The sequence below is a fragment of the Oxyura jamaicensis genome, chromosome 6, assembly GCF_011077185.1.
Source record: "Oxyura jamaicensis isolate SHBP4307 breed ruddy duck chromosome 6, BPBGC_Ojam_1.0, whole genome shotgun sequence".
In the NCBI taxonomy this organism is placed as follows: domain Eukaryota; kingdom Metazoa; phylum Chordata; class Aves; order Anseriformes; family Anatidae; genus Oxyura; species Oxyura jamaicensis.
The window spans coordinates 3,826,762-3,844,585 of NC_048898.1; the positions used below are offsets into that span (position 1 = coordinate 3,826,762).

At 40.7% G+C, this 17,824-nt stretch overlaps 1 protein-coding gene across 3 annotated transcripts in view; it reads right to left on the reverse strand.

Moving 5' to 3' along the window:
• The window catches only part of TET1 (tet methylcytosine dioxygenase 1), a 79,506-nt gene that overhangs the window by 32,414 nt on the left and 29,268 nt on the right, over positions 1-17,824 (reverse strand). For 2 of the 3 annotated variants that reach the window (XM_035330009.1, XM_035330010.1), the window contains 4 exons: positions 17,488-17,538; positions 2,253-4,776; positions 939-1,029; positions 219-312 (listed from right to left, as the gene is read on the reverse strand). In XM_035330009.1, coding sequence (XP_035185900.1) covers positions 219-312; positions 939-1,029; positions 2,253-4,776; positions 17,488-17,538 — 2,760 coding nt within the window. The remainder of the gene's footprint in view (positions 1-218; positions 313-938; positions 1,030-2,252; positions 4,777-17,487; positions 17,539-17,824) is intronic. The other variant, XM_035330011.1, reaches the window with a different exon arrangement.

The window sequence follows — 17,824 nt, forward strand, 5'->3', positions numbered from 1 at the left end:
CACTTCTCTTTCAAACTCATGCAAAGCACAGCAAACAGCATCACAGCTTAAAAAGTGTTTTCCTTAGCTTCATCATTCAGGCAGATTTGTAGATAGATTAAATGGAAAAACAGACCTTCATTAAAGACCAGATTATATTTAAGATTAAAGACTATACACATCATTTGATATTTAAAAGCCACACAAAACAATTTTACTGCTGTAACATAAAAACTTACCCACTTGGCAATCGGACACCCCTGAGAGCTTTTTCCTTCCTTTCCTGTATAAACCACTACCTCTATTCTTACAGCGCTTCCTTTTGCTCCATACCTGCATTAAGAAAGTTCATGAGTAAAACTAAAGCCTCTGTAGACCACTTTAAAACAGTAAACACTTTCTACAAGAACAACTTTTTTCTTTGCTTTACTGAGAATAGAAGAAAACCAAAATATTTAAGATGTCAAAAAATACTTTTAAATTCAACACCCTACTTGCAAAAGTCATTTTGAACTATCTCATAAAGGAGTAAGCTTCTGCCAAACATTACTTGCAAATAAAATGTTATCTGCGTGCAAATCCTAGTGCACTTGGTCACTGATGCGACCTTTCTGTCCAACTTGCAGCAGGTTGTTTGTATGCACGACACCAGGAAGCGTAATCTTGCCAGCTGGTAATCTTTGTCATCCCTACTGAGTTCAACAGCACCTAAGAGCATACCACTCCTGGTGAAACTGAACCCTAAATCTGCAGGAGCTCAGAAAAGACACACAAATTTGGAACTGGAATGTGAGAGCTTACCTCATGCACAGATGAACAGGAAAAGGCTTTAGAAATGAGTACAGCAAAATTTTAGAAAAACAAAGCAAAACATAGAGCCTGATTTCTCCTAGTTCCTCTTCTTTCCTGTTTAAGCAGTCAAAAATATTGGGTTTTGTACATTTTGTACATTTCCTTACCTGTTCTCCATTATTTCTCTCACAGCAGCAACACTTGGTCCTGTCCCGAGGTGGGTGTAATACGGGCCTTCATCTTTCTCAATAATTTGCTCTGTAAGCAGGTTGAGAAAATTCAGTTTGCACATCCAAATTTTATTTACACTGCTACAAGTAAGCTTAGAAATGGTTTACAGAAACGTCTTCCAAATTAAATACATAAAATCTGCCCCTGAAATGCAATGAGTAAGTACTATGACAGATTCTTCTCCTCAGAGAAGTTATACTTGCTTTCTCCTATTAACCTTTTGGTAGTTTTTTTTTTTTTTTTTTTTTTCTTGATACTACAGAGAAATCATAATTATACTTTGTATTCTTCAGCAGTTTTCCATTGCAGTACCTGGCACGCATTGACTAAGTAAGTTTCCCAACGCCCTTGTGAGTAGGAAAACATTATTAATTCATATTAGACAACGGAGAAGTGAGACCAAAAAGTATCAACTGAGTCATATACTACAGATCAGGACACATAATCCAGACCACTTCACCAGCAGTTTGCTGATTCAGAACATTTAAGCAACGATGAAAGAAGCCTGTCTGTGTACATCCTTAAGTCTCTGAGGTGATTTTTTTTCCCCTCCCAATCTGGTGCTTTGATAGCCTGAAACACACACGTCCAACGCCATCAGTCAAGCTGTATTTGGAAAGTACTCAGGACCGAGTTTGATCCAACACCCCACACCACAATGCCAACTAGTACATATCTGGCTCTATCACCTCTACTCCAGCTCACCTCTCATCTCTGAGACGAGGCGCGCCAGAAGCCTTTGACAGGACACCTCAAGGCAAACTCGCCTCAGGAGCATCAGTGACAGCAACAAGACTGCCCACAACTACGCCCTGCTGCTTATCTAACAGCATTCGGGCAACAGTGAAAATGTATTGGGAATCTTTTGCCCAACTCATCTCAACCAGAAACTAGTTCTAGACCATAATAACCATGATCTGATGTTCTCGGATAAATTTACATGGCATTCAAGCCAGCAATGACAAAACAAGTGAAACAATTCCTTTCCCTCAACTTGAATTTAAACCCTGCAGAATTTAAACTGGCCAGCTGCAAGGCCAAAAATACCTAATTTGGCTGGGCTTTGCAGGCCTGAGGAATACCAGGCTAAAGTTACAGAAAGGGAAAAAATAATTTTCTCTGATTCCCTAATGGCAAAATGCTGATCCTTTTTCAACAGCTCAATGGCAAGTACGCTTCCTCGCGTTAAAGGAAGCAACACACAAACACCCGTCCGAAAGGTACTGGCAGAAGTTAGCCAAAGCACTTACCAACACAGTCACAAGTTGGCAATTCAGACTGTCCTTTTTTTGTAGGCGTATCTATTAGATTTTTCGTAGGAGTATCAAGAAACTTCATAGGTGATTCAAGAAAGCTGCTGAGTGTGTTTTTTGCTGGAGAACACCCTGAGTCCCCTGTGCTTGGAGGGTGGTCAGCACCCAAACTTGTTGACGTCAGAACAGTAACTTCACCTGCACACTCCACGGTCCTGAGAGCTTCCGCAGCACCTGGCACCGGAGCCCCACTGCAGGGACCAGGCAGCACCTGCGGCTTCACATCCCCTTGTTCGGCGGCACCCTGCGGAACATAGGCTCTGTCTTCGCTGCGCGTTTCGTTAGCTCTCAGGTTAGACTGATTAAAGGTCTGAGGCAAAGGATGTGCCTGGCTGACATTCACTGCTTGCTGTACCTGAGAATTGCATTTTTCTGTAAACATCTGTACATTTTCACTTGGTCTGTTCAACGCGGATGCAGTTTTCAGCTGTGAAACAGCCAGAGGATTACGGGAGGGCAGATGACCGTACTGGTTACATGCAACATCATTTTTCAGCGGATCGACGCCTAGTGGGTCACCGGAGCCTGCAGTTTTGATTTGCTCGTTCATCACTTCAGAGCCAAACAACCTGTCTTTTTTTTTCTCCTGGGGTACCTCAGGTAAGCACCTATGGAATTTTATCTGTGTTTGTGGGAGAAATAACCGAGGCTTTTCCTGTGATGCTGAAGTATTTTGATTCAGTGCTTTATGTACTTTGGTTCTTGGAGATTTTTTTTCAGATGAAGCTATTCTGGAGTCCTGTGGCATGGTTTGACCAAGTTTGTGCAGTTTTGATGATATCCACATGTCCTGTAACTCACTATGTTGGCATGACAGCAGCTCTAGCTGGTTTTGATTAATTTGCTGATAGCGTGCTTCTTGAGGCTTTTTTTTGTGTCTTGGTTTCCATGGTACAGCATTGCCTTTTTTATTTGATGATTGTTTTTGCTTTAACAGTAAGGAACTGTAATTATGCCTAAAAAATACAGACTCCTTTCTCTGCAACAGATCTTGGTTATGCTTTGGCTGCCTCTCATGTGATATTAGGTTAAGTAGCGACGCCTTTATGTCATTCTTCTGCTCTGGATTTGTCCGGTTTGATTCAATTAATGCTGCGAGTTGAGTTAGTTGTGTAGCTACATCCTCTTCATCCTGGCTGTGAATTCCTCCTTCTTTAATTAAAGAACTCGTTTCCAAGCTCAAATCATTACAGGCTGGCTTTTGGTCTAACTGGCCAAGAGCATCCAAGTTGTTACCTGCGTGCTGGACGTTATGCGAAGCGTTGCAATACCGTGCAAGGGTGACCGGATCGTAGTTGTTCTTGGTAGCGTGTCCAGAAAATGATTTTGCATTACATGTTAAATCAGATAAAGTTTTGGTATCTCTTGAGGATAACTGTAATTTATACATATCACTAGCCAGACTGACGGGTTTATCGCGCAACTCAGAAATTGAACTTTGGCCATTGTATAACACTGCCTTATTAGGGAGCTGCTTCTGTGAGTGAGCACAGTGAGCCAAAAGCTGTTGTTCATTCTGCAAGTAAGTGTCTTTGATTTCTTTTAATGTAGAAGATGTGAAGGAGGATGAAATATCCCTTTTATAACTGTGGAGCAAGTTGGAAGTTGTTTCTTCTGTACGTTCAGTACTTTGAGTTTTAGGTGGTGAAGTTGTTTCCAAAGGGGCTTCAGATAACTGTGTTAAAGCTTCAATAGCTACAACCTGCTCTACAGTTAAATTTCTGTTTTTAATCAGGGACAAGAAAGTTGGCTGGAGTGAAGAGTTCTCATGCTGTGTCTCTGCGTTAGGTACTTTAAAGCCATCCTTCTGTACATGTGCTCCCTCTTCAAGCAGCAGAGGACAGCACGAGCTTTCTTGCAGATCCAAAATGGAGCTGGTGGGCAACACCGATTTGTCAGAATTCTGGAAGACACTGCAAGCGCAGTTTTCCTCTTTCATGAAAAGGTTCCCATGTTTGTCCGGGTGAACACAGCTAACGCCCGTCGCCAGAGTGTTTACTATGTTATTCAGATTGGTAGCCTTGGTCCATGGGGCATGGGAGTTGCTCGTCAAATCTGTCCTTTCCTCTACAGATGCTTTTTTCAGTGAAGCAACTGCTTCTGGTGGTGAATAATGTAAAGTTTTTATGCCATTTTTGATGGTCTGTGCAAATGATTTTTTTGGCTCAGCTAACTGACTGGGAGAGACTGCTCTTTCACTTCCTTCAGCATTTTTCAAGTGTTCATGGCCTGTCACAGTTCCGTGGATATCTCCGTTGACATGGACACCAAAGGATGGCTTCTCGTTATGTGCCCACTTCTCTGCTTCTAAGCCTGTCATTCTTTCTTTCTCCTTAGACTGTACATTTTCGAAGGGTTGAATTTGGTTTGTTTTCACCCTGTATTTTTCACCATGACCACATATACTGCATTCCATGAGTTCTGGTCTGCGGCCATTTACTGGTTTGTTTTCTAAATTTGCCTATGAAATAATAATAAAAAAATTGTTGTAACAGCTGCTCAAAAACATAAAAATAAGCATAAGATTTACAACAATTAAACCCTACTTTGACAGATATGAGGAACATCTTAATTAAACCCAGGCACAAATGTTGGGGGAAAAAAAAAGTTGTAAAGAAAACCTGCAGCCTAAACAACTCACTCATATTTACAGCAAGGACTGCCTCACCTCAAGGTGGGAAGTATGCAGAGAATCACAGAACAGCTGGGGATGGAAGGGACCTTAAAGATAATCCAGTTTTAACCTCCCTGCCATAAGCAGGGACACCTTCTGCCAGATCAGGCTGGCAGGAACAAAGCATGTGCATTTGGTAGTGTTGGCAAACTAAAAAAATGAATTGACACATAAAGGACTTTACTATTTAGGGATTCCTTTTTTTTTTTTTTTTTTTTAAACTCAGTTTGCAAAAACAGATGAAAGTCTCCCTTGAATTCAAAGCAGGACTGAAATCTAATGGCTTGTGCCTCAGAAAGTTTATAATTATGCTCTTTATGCTTTCACAGCTGCACCACTAAACTGATGCACCACCTGGTTGGATGTGTGAAAGAATGGCTGGTTTTCAGGTTAGCTGCACCAACTTCTTCAGAAACAGCAAAAGCTGAAGTGAAAAGGGTAACAAGTCAACCACTCTGTCAGCTCATCTGAAAGTTACCATGTAAACATTTGGTTGGCTTGTATGTTTAGATGGTAACTTTCAGGTTTCTGAATAGTCCCTCTTGTAATTGAGCTATCACTAGCACTGCTGAACTCTTAATATTTAGTTTGTTGCAGCCACATAATATCTGTGAAGATGAAGAATGTATCAATGTCAGAATCAAGACAGAGTCAGAATACCATGTCCTGCAGAGGATACTCATATAGGCTTTGCTTAGACAGTATTATAGCTATGAAGTTAAGCAGTTAAAAAATAAAAATAAAAATTAAGGCAAGAACTCAGGCAGAGACAGCGATAAAGACTGAAATCCAAGTTTTATTACCTTAATTCAATTTTATTTCTATTTATATTACATTTTCTTTTAAAAATTAAATTTGAAGTCACAATGGGCAGTACTAATGCTTAATCTCATTGTAGTATCTAAGACTTATTTAAATATTCTGTAGCTTTAAGCCCTACTTAGCACAAAAACAGAACTGCTTTTCTGATTAGACAGAAGCGATGCATCTGGTTAATTAACCATACATGAACCGTACACAGAAAATTTTGCTGTTTGCTGAAAATAGCATCCAAATTAAAATATTTAGTTAAATCTAACGTGTTTTAGTAGCCACAGCCAAAATGCATTTTCTCTGAGAAATTAAGTAAAAATGGAAAATAGATCTATGATTAATCATAATCATCAAAGCAATATTGCCAGCAACCCCCAGGCAAAACGAGGCATGTGGACCTAACTCCATCTGGAACCCAGTATTCACCTTAAAACTGACTCTTAATTGATGAAAAATCTACCAGGGAATTCATAGCATGCCTTAAATATTACCTGAGGCATCAAACTCTCATGGAAATGTTATGTAAAAATATATCCAGCACCTACATATCTAAGCCAAACCTACAGAAATCTCATTAAGAAATAAAGATACAAGTTTTAATGTTTTTTGTTTGTTTTTATTACACACAGGTGCTGACTACGGCAGTGAACCCAAGTCCTCTGGATCCTGGAGGCTTTCCATCAATGACCCAAAGACCTGGGGGGATCACAAAGTAATTTCCAAGGGTTCCACGAGAGTGGGTGACACAAAAGTGGATAACCAAGTCTATTGTTAGCAGGGGTAAAGGCTTTAAACAGGCCTCTGCAACTGTACCAGAAAATATTGTAAGGCTCCACCACCAAAGAGTAAAAACCCACAGTTCTATGCCTGTACAAAAGCTGCATTTCAATTACCTAGCTTTCTTTGTCTCAGTTTAACTTCAGAAGGAACTAGGATATGAAATGGCTGGGTTTTCTTCAACACAAGTATACTCAAGATCTCTATCAGTCCAAACGTCTTGACTATGTAAAATTGCTATTAGAAGCTATTTAATTCAATGATTAGAAAGCTGAGGAGATAGAAACAAATGGATTAAAATTGACTCCCAGCATTTGTAGGTTTTCAACACAACCACACATTTTTGTATTCCATTTATAAAGGGTGTCACTCTCTACATAAATAAATAAATTGACTCTAAGTCTGGAAACTTGAGAGCAATGAGAGGTGGAGGGGAAGAGGAAGGTTCAACCATGATCAGAGATGAGAGGATCTGACAATGCTCAAAGCACAAAACCATCATATTTCTCTCTCAAATATGCTGTTCCTCACTGAAGTACTTTTATCTGACCAAAAAGCATCACTGTGCTTGAAAATACCCAGTACATCTCCCCTTAGAAGAATATAGGTGCACTGTTGTGTCTACATGAAACTCCAGTGATCTCAGCAGCGAAGTGGAATTATTAATAAAATTATTCCCCATGCATCATAATTTCCACTAACATTACTGGAAGCTGCCTACACGCAATGAGGAAAAAAATAAGAACCAGATGAATCATAACACTTGCATTATTTGTTTCATATTTTATTTTTTCCATACAAATAATAGGAATTATCCTAAGATCTTTCTTTTTTAAAAAAATCAAATTATCTTCTTTTTGAGTAATACATTGCCTTTTCTCTTTTGTTACTGTACTGCAATGGATCCTAAAAAAAAAATACCTTTTTCCTCCTTTTACCTGACTTTTCAGAGGCCTTTTCTGTTTAATAGGTAAAGCTACTGTTTGCCAGCATAAAAAGAAGCACAGACATAGTAGCAGGGGCAGAGCTCATTTGATTCTTCTTCATCTAAGCCTGGCAGACCAAAAGCAATAGCTCAGCAAAGCCTTTGCAGCAGAACGACCTAGGAGCAATCTATCTTCCGGGCCTGAATCAAAGCACTCCAAACTACAGGCAAGGATACCACACTTCCAAGCAACAGTCTTAAAATTCATGGAAGCTGAGCACGAAAGACCAATCTGATTGATTTCTAAAGCTGGAATAAAAAGCTGGAATAAACTGGATCAATAAAAGTAATTTCCTCTCTTCTTCATTAAGTGGAGCACAGCTCTAGCTGGGGACATAAAACAGTAACAAATCTCAAGCTTAGACCCGACAAAATAGTTAGTACTATTACAAGAGGAGCCATAGGAGTATGGTCTGATGTAGCCATTACTAAATTGCTTAAACTCAAACCAGACATCCTATCTTTTTTGTATTTTTTAATTATACACACAAAATTCACTCCAGGAGGCAATGCTTCCAAGCACACATCAAAAGCCCATCACAGTGAATCATTCCCACAAGAGTCAAAAGGCTGTGTGTAATATTGACTTTTCTTTCAACCCAAGATGCCTCCAAAGTAACACAAAGGTTTCACCGATTCACAATCAAAATACAATGCCAAGGTGACCCTGAAGACTTTTCCACATTTCCTGTACAACGGCGACCAAAGCACACGTTTGTATTTAGTTTCTTGCCTCTATGGGTGGTACCAACCCATTTTGTACCAACGGACACAACCAGAAGCAATTATTGCCATGAACCAGTATCAACAGACGATGCCCAGATCAACAACTGATAAAGTGGCTCTCAAGATCCCAAGAGATTAGAAACCAGCTGCATCTGCTTGCTCGTGCCAAAGCCAGGATGACCTGAACAGCAGTTCTTCCAGGGTCACAATGTTCAACATGTCAAAAGGGTGGGTGAGCAAGGAGCACCTGCACTCTGCACCTCTTCTCCACAGCAGTGCTGTGGACCAGGCCAGACCCCGCTACAGCCCCGTGTGTCCCCCAGGTTGACACAGAGCTGCTAAGCTCAGAGCTCAAGTGCCTTGAAAGGAATTTCCTTCCAGAGAAACGGTTTGGGGCGAAGTTTTTTTTTTTTTTTTTTTTTTAAAAAAAAAAAAAAAAAAAAAAAAGGAGAGAGACAGACAAACTTGATCCAAAAGAGGTTGGCCATATCCCTTTGTTTCCCACACTTCAGGTATTCATAAACATTGATAAGATCTCGCCCCCTCCCCCAGTCTTCTTTTCTAAAGGTTGAACAGACCCATGTCCCTCAGCCTTTCCTCATAGGTAGATGCTCTAGACCCCGTACCATCTTCGTGGCCCTCCGCTGGACTCTTTCCTGTAGACCCGTCTCTTCGTACCGGGGAGCCCAGAACTGGACACAGTACTCCAGGTGAGACCTGACCAGGGCACAGTAGAGGGAGAAGATCACCTCCCTTGACCTGCTGGCCACACTCCTTTTAATGCAGCCCAGGATCCCATTCCCCTAACACAGGTACCCCAAAGTGGATGTGTTACAGAAAGAAAGAAAAACTGTAACAGCACCTTTTCTGCTACAGAAGCCAATATAAACTATCGTCTTGCTTGATTTGTTTGTTTTACTGATATCTTGATTTATTCAATCATTTATCTTCAACATTGAAATGGAACACTCAAAGAGACACTGACAGCTCTGGAAAATATAGCACTCAATTAACCCACAGGAGAAAAGTGATATGATCAGCAGCAACATGCAGTCCCTAATATAACCTTCCCCTAATGTGCTTTAACTCAAATGGAGAGATGAAAGAAACTCAGCCTTTGAATTTATCCATCCTAGCTAATGTCTCCTGTGGTCTACTCATTTATGGAGCCATCACCATAACATTAACCAAGTCCTGCCTGGCCCGTAACTGTAAATGGGGAATCATCACAGAGAGCTCATAATGGGGTCTTTAGGGAACAGATCACAGCCATGTATAACATTCTTAGCAATGACCCATAAGAGAAGTGAATTTAATACTGATAGAAAAACAGCAAAAAAATGAAAAAAATCAGACATGATGTTTCCTAAATTGACTGGCAAGGTGGCTGCATGCAAACCCTTCACCACAGATACTGGTAAAGCTGTGTATCTAACAACAAAGACATCAGACTGCATTTACAAAATGCCAGGTTTTAGCTTAGAAAGCAATGACCTTAGGAAGGCCATGACCATGGTCAACAACCAACTGCACAGTAACTATAGAAACTTCTGTTGCAGCTTCATGGTCAGAACGGTTAGTGAGGTTCTCCAGTGCATAAACAACAGTGTAATTAGGAAGACAGTTTATTTTATACCCGGTGTTTGGCACTTTTACACCTGCTAGCGGAACAGAGCGTCCAATCCTGGCATCCCCAATTCAAGCAAGACATTTATATGCTGGACGGGGCTTGGAGGACCATGCGAATGACAAAGGATTGAAGTATCTTGAAGTGAAAGCCTCGAGTCCACTTTCTACTATTTACCAAAGAAAAAGAAAACTGAAAGGCCACAAACTATTGCTAAGTCTATGTGGAAAAGAAAGCCAACAACAGAAGGCTCCTTGTTCTAGCAGACAAAAGTATAACAAGACTCAATGACTTTAAGTGAAGGACAGAGAAGTCTGGGCTGCAATTATGGTGCACATTTTTGCAGAGGGACAGAAAGAGTAAAGAATCTTTTAGGTACCTCGTTAGACATTTCATTGCCCTTTTCATCCACAAGAATTCTCAAATTCAAGTTCCTTGAGGTATTTTCAAAACATGATGCTTTAACCCAAATACATTTATTCAGTCATATGAGGTCTCGGAAAGATTGCTCAGATCAGAACAAATGATCACAAAGACCTTGCCCGGCTTTGTCATAAGCAAACCAAACTAACACGAGTTCATGATTTTCGCTCAGTTCAGATCTTTCACTAAGGATCTGAATGGCTGCGTAAGGTAATGTTCCAGTTCCTATAACCTAACCAGGAACACATTCAGCTCCTTGTTTACGGCTCGGTTTAAGTGCCTAACCACCCGTTGTACAACCAGTTGTATTCACAAGTTGCTACCCACTGGTACAGCAGCTCTCGGACCAGATCTGGTACAGACACACAACCAGTAAGTTAACAATGCTACGCAGCCCTGCTGCCATCCCTCACTCTGAAATTCAGCCAAAGGTCCCAAATAGAGCAACAAGTCACGCACTGAGGTTTTTTTTTCAGATTCAAACATAGAATCATAGAATATCCTGAGTTGGAAGGGACCCTTAAGGATCATCAAGTCCAACTCTTGAACATCTGTATTGTAGGAGTATTCCAGCCTGGTTTTAAATCTTATGAGAGGCCGTAAGACTAGGAAGAATATCTAACACTCGCTACCAATGGAAAAGCCACCGACAGGTAAGGGAGAGGACCAGCTAAAGGCAATTCAGATAGAAGAACTAGAAATAGTCATGCTGATCAGCTAGGCCACCCAACTACAAACCACTATTCAGGAGGCTGCATCTACGCCTTGTTTATTCCCATGAGGAAAAAAGCTGGAAGTGGCAAACAATGTTTCTCTTATACCAGCTAGCACGCTCACAAATCTAAATAAAGCTAACAGAATTTACACGCACAACTTCTACTTTCTCCTTAGAGGAGTACCAGGCGCACTCCCGTACTGCAGTAACAGCAACGCTCTGGAGCAGCGCTGCAACAACAATGGTGTTTGAGTTACAGAACTCAGGCAGAGATCAGCTGCTACAAAAATAGATGCTTTACGTTTTTAAATACTTGGAAGCTTTCCCTCTTATTCACAAGTTCAATAAAAGCTTGCTCTGCAAAAATGAAACAGAGCCAAATTTTACTAAAGAGCACCAATTAAATAATGCAACACGGACAACACCAACAAAACACTCGCAAAGGAATTCCCAACTGAGTGTCAAGGCACAAACCACTCAATTTTAACTCAGACTTGGAAAGGTTTAACGTTAAAGCTGTTAGGACAACAGGATGACAACCAAACATGTTCTATACAATAATTTTACAGATATTAATGAAAAGTGATGACTGCTAGATCATTTTTGCAATTCTGTTTTTTTCTTGATATTAGTTAAGTTTCATATATTTAACATTAAAAAAACAAACATTGTTGGAATGCATGGATTCTTTTTAACCTTGCAAATTAAATCTTATAATTACCAATTTATTGTAGTAGGAAGTAAAGCCTTAGGTCCCTACAAAGGCAAGGCTCTTATACTAATGCCCATGAAAAGCCTGCTGCAGTGGTGGCTGCAAGATTTTTTATTTTTATTTTTTGCATTTGCATCGCCATATATAAAAACTTAGTATAACATCAGAGCACACAAGTGAAAATCTGGTCCCACTCAAGTGTGCTGAGGACTTCTCACTGGGTTTCCTCCCACAACAGTTACTGAAAGCAATAAACAAACTTGCTTAGCAATATGGTATAGGATTCTAAACAAGTAGCACCCATTTTCACAGCATTTTCTAGATACTATTATTATCTACAAATGTATGAGCATCAGATAGCAAACACTGACAACTGATTATTGCAGTCTGCAAAACCAGATCAAATATTTCAGTGCTTACATTACACACGGCAAGTACAAGTGCTCAGTAAAGCTCTTAATTCAGTAATAAACACAAATAGTATCAAGAAAACATACCTAGAATATGAACGTGTTTATTTTGTAATGCTAAAACTTCACTAGAAGTATCTAAACTTAAGAACAAACTTGTGCATTTGACCTTCATTCATACATGGATGTGTTTTCCTTCCTTCCCACAAACTATGTTACTTCACCGATTATTTTATAAAGTCTTTGATCAGAGACGTTTGCTACCTTTTCAAGCTCTGCTCTCCTCTAAATTCAACACAGTGGAATGCCCAGCACTGCACTAAAACACATCGTGACAAGCAATATCTAGTGTTAGAGATTCAAAGCATGTGTAACTCCACCCCCACAAAAAAAACACCCTAACTGCTAGGATGATTGAGCTGCTTCATCCTGCCTCTGTCTCCAGCACTCCCTGAGCAAGAAGAGGAGCAGCACAATCCTCACAACTGCTCCACCACAACAGCAAGTGAGTTAAAACAGAAAGCCCTGGTCCTCCCTCCTCACCCTTTTCTCAAAAGCGTCCCTTTTTTCCCTGACATTCTGCGGGTTCGGTTGGGTTGTGGTGGCAAAGAGGAAGAGGCTGGTGCTGCTGGGCAAGTAGCGCAGGGGTCCTCATCAGGAGGTGGGTGGGAGAGGAAGGGGCACTACAGCAGGGGAGCTCTACGGGAGCAAGGGAAGAGCAGCGCCTCCGCACCCTACTGAGCACCATCAGCACCACAGGGAAAAGTCCACAAGGGATAGGCTTTAACTCCCCCCGAAACACGCTGAATAAAGTTAAGAGTTATAAAATTACTGGAGTGAAATCTCCAATTTACAAAGGCCTTCTTTGTTCAGACTCCATTCAAAAAACCCATCTACATACAGGTGAAATTTAATGGCAGCATACAAAGCAAACAGTTACTCATGTGGAAGTGCTGCAAAGGCTGCACACAGGCAAGTACGGTACGGAATTACAGCCATTACCGTGCCTGCTCACTTCAAATGAGGTGCATGAGGAGCCTGACAAGAGAAAAAATAAATTTGGACACACACTCACTTTCAAAAAGGTCCTCAATAAAAAGGAACGCTTTTGAAGTAAATGCTTTTAATTTTGAATTAAGTTAACTGCAAGTTACTCCTTTGTTTAGTTTTAAAAATAAAAGTTGGATAATTTGTGTAAGCCACTCCTATGCCAAAAGTACTCACCCTATTGAAAAGAGGAGCAAAAAGGCACGGAAGTAGGCAGACACTTCCAACCAGTACTCAAAACAATTTTAATTGGTATTTTCTAAATGAGTATGTTCCAAGGTGAAAACGTCCCTTTAAAAAACACAAAGCTCAAGACCAGTGCTTTCTGGACAGTGTCCTTTCCACCTCTTATTACACCATTCTGTCTTCTTCCTCTGTAAAATTGCACAGCACTGCAATTCCATCCATTGACTCATTGATACCTTCTTTTAAAAATGAAGAAAAATAACAAAGTTGAATTACTTCCAGCTACATATTCTGGCAGACATCTTGCACCAAAACCCATATACTCTAGAATAGATGTTCAAAAATCAGTTAAATTCATGCTCACTTGAAGCATTATCCTGCACATTGCTAGTTGCTTCTGTTAACTCTTGTTAACACACGCGAGGTTAAGAGAGTGCATTTTTAATTTTAGCAGCAAAGCAAACCACATTTTGAAAAGCAATAACAACAGCAGATCTGCCATACTGACTTTATTTCTAAAAACTGGTTTTGTTAAGAAACGCCATGCTTTCTACACATGGTAGAGAAATATTAAGAGAGTGCTCAAGTCTGTATTTGATGGAAATGACACTCCCACTGGTTCCCAATACAATGTTTAGAAGTAAATCAAGTTCTAGATACTGAGTCATCTCTGGCTTCTGGCTTGGATTAAACCAAGCTGATTTTAGAGCTTAGCAGACATCTTTCACACTTTTCTGGTGCACGGATTACCATGACAGTGTTTGCATGTAAACATGCAAACAGAATCAGTCAGAGAACAAAGAACGTGCATGCAGTTATAATGCTCACTTAGCATCGCATACATTACTGGGGATCTCTCTCTTCAGTCGCTCTTTTTTAATTTTTTTTGTGTAAAAAAAAACAACTCCATGAATGCAGCAAACATCTGCAGCCATCCAAACAGTGGCCTTGGCTCCACGGAACCTAGCAGGAAGACCATGGAGTGCACTTCTTCAGCAGCTGCACCCTGCTTTGTGGGAGGTTTCCTCACCGGTGTCACTGCTCAGTGTGATCTCCCTGACAGTACGATGCCAAGTTCAGCTGTGCCGCTCTTCTGAGCTGTGGTTATAAACTTGTGTGTGGCTGCAAATGTTTCCTCACCTTTAAGAGGAGAGGTGCACTGCACTGCACTGCCCAGATTGAGTGAGAACACTGCTAAGTGGCTAAAAGGAGAATGCTAATATCTAGGTGAAGCAGAGATTATAACATGTCCTTTGAAATGCAGTGAAATTAATTTTTCACTATGAATCCCTTTTATCTAGATTTTCCTGCTTAAGTGGGGAAAACATAAAAGATAATCTGAAAAAAAAACAACAACAAGAGTATTCCTTCTTTAATACCTATTTCTACAAACTCACACCAACTGTTCAAGGAACATTTGCTCATTAGAAGAGATGAATATTTCAGATGTTCTTTCAAAATAAATATGGAGAACCGAACACAGTAGTTATGGCACAGTGGAATTTCCTAAATGACTCTTAAAATAATGAGAAAGGAGCAGGAAAACACGAACATGGAAAATGAAAAATATATTAAACGAGAGGTACAACGTAACAGAACGGGTCACTTGTTCATAACCCTTCTATCTGTCCAACCTGATATCAGCAGGAAAGCATTGCGTGTTTTCACCCAATACAGAAGACCTTGGTCCTAAGAAGTATAATTAGGAAGATCACCAACCCTCTGAATAAATCAGTGTGCATGTATAAAGACTTAGGATGACTGGAGAAATACTAACTCAATGTATCACAGGAGCAGAGTACTATAAAACAGCCTTTAAGAAAGTTTACAATCCTCTTAGAAGCAAAATACAATGAAAAATTAGTAAGTCCTGTTAAAATTTTGCACGTGTCACTGGTTAGCATCTCTCAACCACTATCAATCATTAAAACAAAGGCTGAGGTTGTAACCCAATAGATACAATACCACTTGGCGAGGCAGTCCCACCAATAAGCCAGGTTAGAGAGTCATATAGCAGAGTGTCATATTTCTAAAATGCCCTTGTGAAGAAGTCTATAAATTATGTGGCTTTCTGTAAGTTTACTGCAGCTGACAGAGATGCAACTTAATTTAAATTGACCAACCTGCCTCCCTAAAAACAAAGCTAAACCTCTCCAACCCCAGGGCAACCACTTCCATGAGATGCCTTCAGGGGTACCATGCTTTACTTGGTGCACACAAGTGAGCAAACTCATCAAATGCAATTCAGCACCATGAAACAAAGACAAAATGCTAGCAAACTGAAAGAACTGTCCCTAAAAACAAAGGGGAAACACTGCAGAATCAGTTCAGCAAAGGAAAAGTCAAAGTAGGAATAAACACAAGCCCAATGACTAACATATGATACTATGCACACACACAAAAACAGACAAGCTTTTTTCCATTTAAGAGCCAAGAAAAAAACTGTTCGGAAGGCTTTTTGGAAAGGAGAGGAATGACAGCATCATATTACATAGCAACCTGCCCTGCCATCAAATCAGCAACAGTGGTAAAACCAACTCAGGAGAAAAATCTGAAGACCCTCTATGAAACCCCGCTCGTAGGCAGACATCTGATACAACACGGCTACCTGTGACAAGAAAGATTTCTCATATTTGACAGAATGGGTGTCAGACCAATTACACGTCACAAAACTGAGTGACCCATTTACAAAACATCCTTATTTTGCACACCCTCTACATAGCCGCACAAAGCACACGATGAACAAACGCTCAAGTTTTAACTGCACCTTGCCTTATGCTACAAAAGTGGCAGCAACTACAATGGGCATATCCATGCCTTAATGAAACACGCTGATTTAGTAGATCAATCTATTTAACGGAAGAAGAGGACTACTTGTTAGCGTTTTATAAGCACTACTGCTTAGCATTACATAGCTAAGCACGCAAGGAGGTGGTTTGCACAACTACACCCATATGAAGACACACACTTGAGGTCAGACATTTGCAAGTCAAGTAACTTATTTGCTCCTTACTTAACTTTTAACTTCACCGTGTCTTACAAAATTACAACTTCTTTCAACAAGTTTCTGCAATATGTAACAAAGACAAAGGTGCTGAGGAAACTGGGATGATTTCAAATGAAATCACGCTACAGACATTCAGCACTTATCTACCACGTCCCGTAACTTCTCAAACTTTTATGTACTGAAACAATGCTAAGCTACATTAAAATCACATTTAGCTGCACTCCATATAAAGAGAACAGTTCTACAAATAAGTTTAACAACATAGCATTTTTCTCACTTTATCTTCTTTTTACAGTTGCACCATCCATCCTTCAACATTTTAGTTGGAAAGAACCAGATTCAGAACTTATTTCTATTCAAAATACTCTAAAGATGAACTGAAAAAGGCAACATGAATTTGCTACCTGTTACTTTTTTTAATTTAAAAACTGGCCATAAATGTAGTGAAACTATACATTGGATAAAATATGAAACAATATAGTTGGAAAAATAAGTTTTTGTTGTTGTAAGATAGCCATCTTAAAAATCTTGATGAAACCTTACCACGTGAAACTGCAGGTTTAAGTTTATAGAATTTTCAGTTTCACTTGAGGTGTTCTGAAGTTTAAAGAAAAAAGGAAATCAAAACTACTGCAATTGAGGTATGAAATTTCCAGTTTCATTAATTTGGTTTTTATTAGAACAATGACTTCTCACATTCAATTTCACATGCTGTAGAAGCTGGATATTGAAAAACCCACCCCATGTTCAGTAGCTATCTTTGGAAGGAGGTGAAGCAGAAAAAGAGAAAATTAAAGCAAACGTTGGATACAATGGGAAGCAAACTTTGTAGTCTGCAGCGTCCTGCAGAAAGACTCAGCTATGTATACAACATGCTGGAAAGGGGGGGGGGGGGGGGGGGGGGAGGGGGGCGGGAGAAAAAAGAAAATGTTCTGGGCTTCAAAATTAGCTAATCTGCTGAAGAGCTGGAAAGCGCTGCTTCCAGGGTTAACCCTTTGGCCTCCTGGTCGGCGTGACAAGGAAAGGCTGCTTAAACCGAGGGGAGAAACATTAAAACGATCGTCGGTTACCTTAAAAACTCTTTGCTTCCTCCTCTGAGGCCTTTTGTTTTCAGTTAGCACCTAAAAAAACACCAAATCGCACAGTAAGTTGCGGTCACAAAGGCAGCCGGCTCCGCTCTGCCTCCCGAAGTGCACCATCTCGCCAGTACCCCGCACGCCCGCCCCGCGGCACCCCGGAGGGCCGCCGGCGGCTCGACGCGGCCCCGCCGCGGGCCGAGGGGAGAGGCCCCGCCGCCCCCTGGAGCCGGCCTGGCCGCCGCCGCCCCGCATTCCTCACAGCGGCGCCCCCCCGGCGGCCATCTTGCTTCCTGCCGCAGCGCCGCCCTCCCCTCCGGCCGCCGGCGCG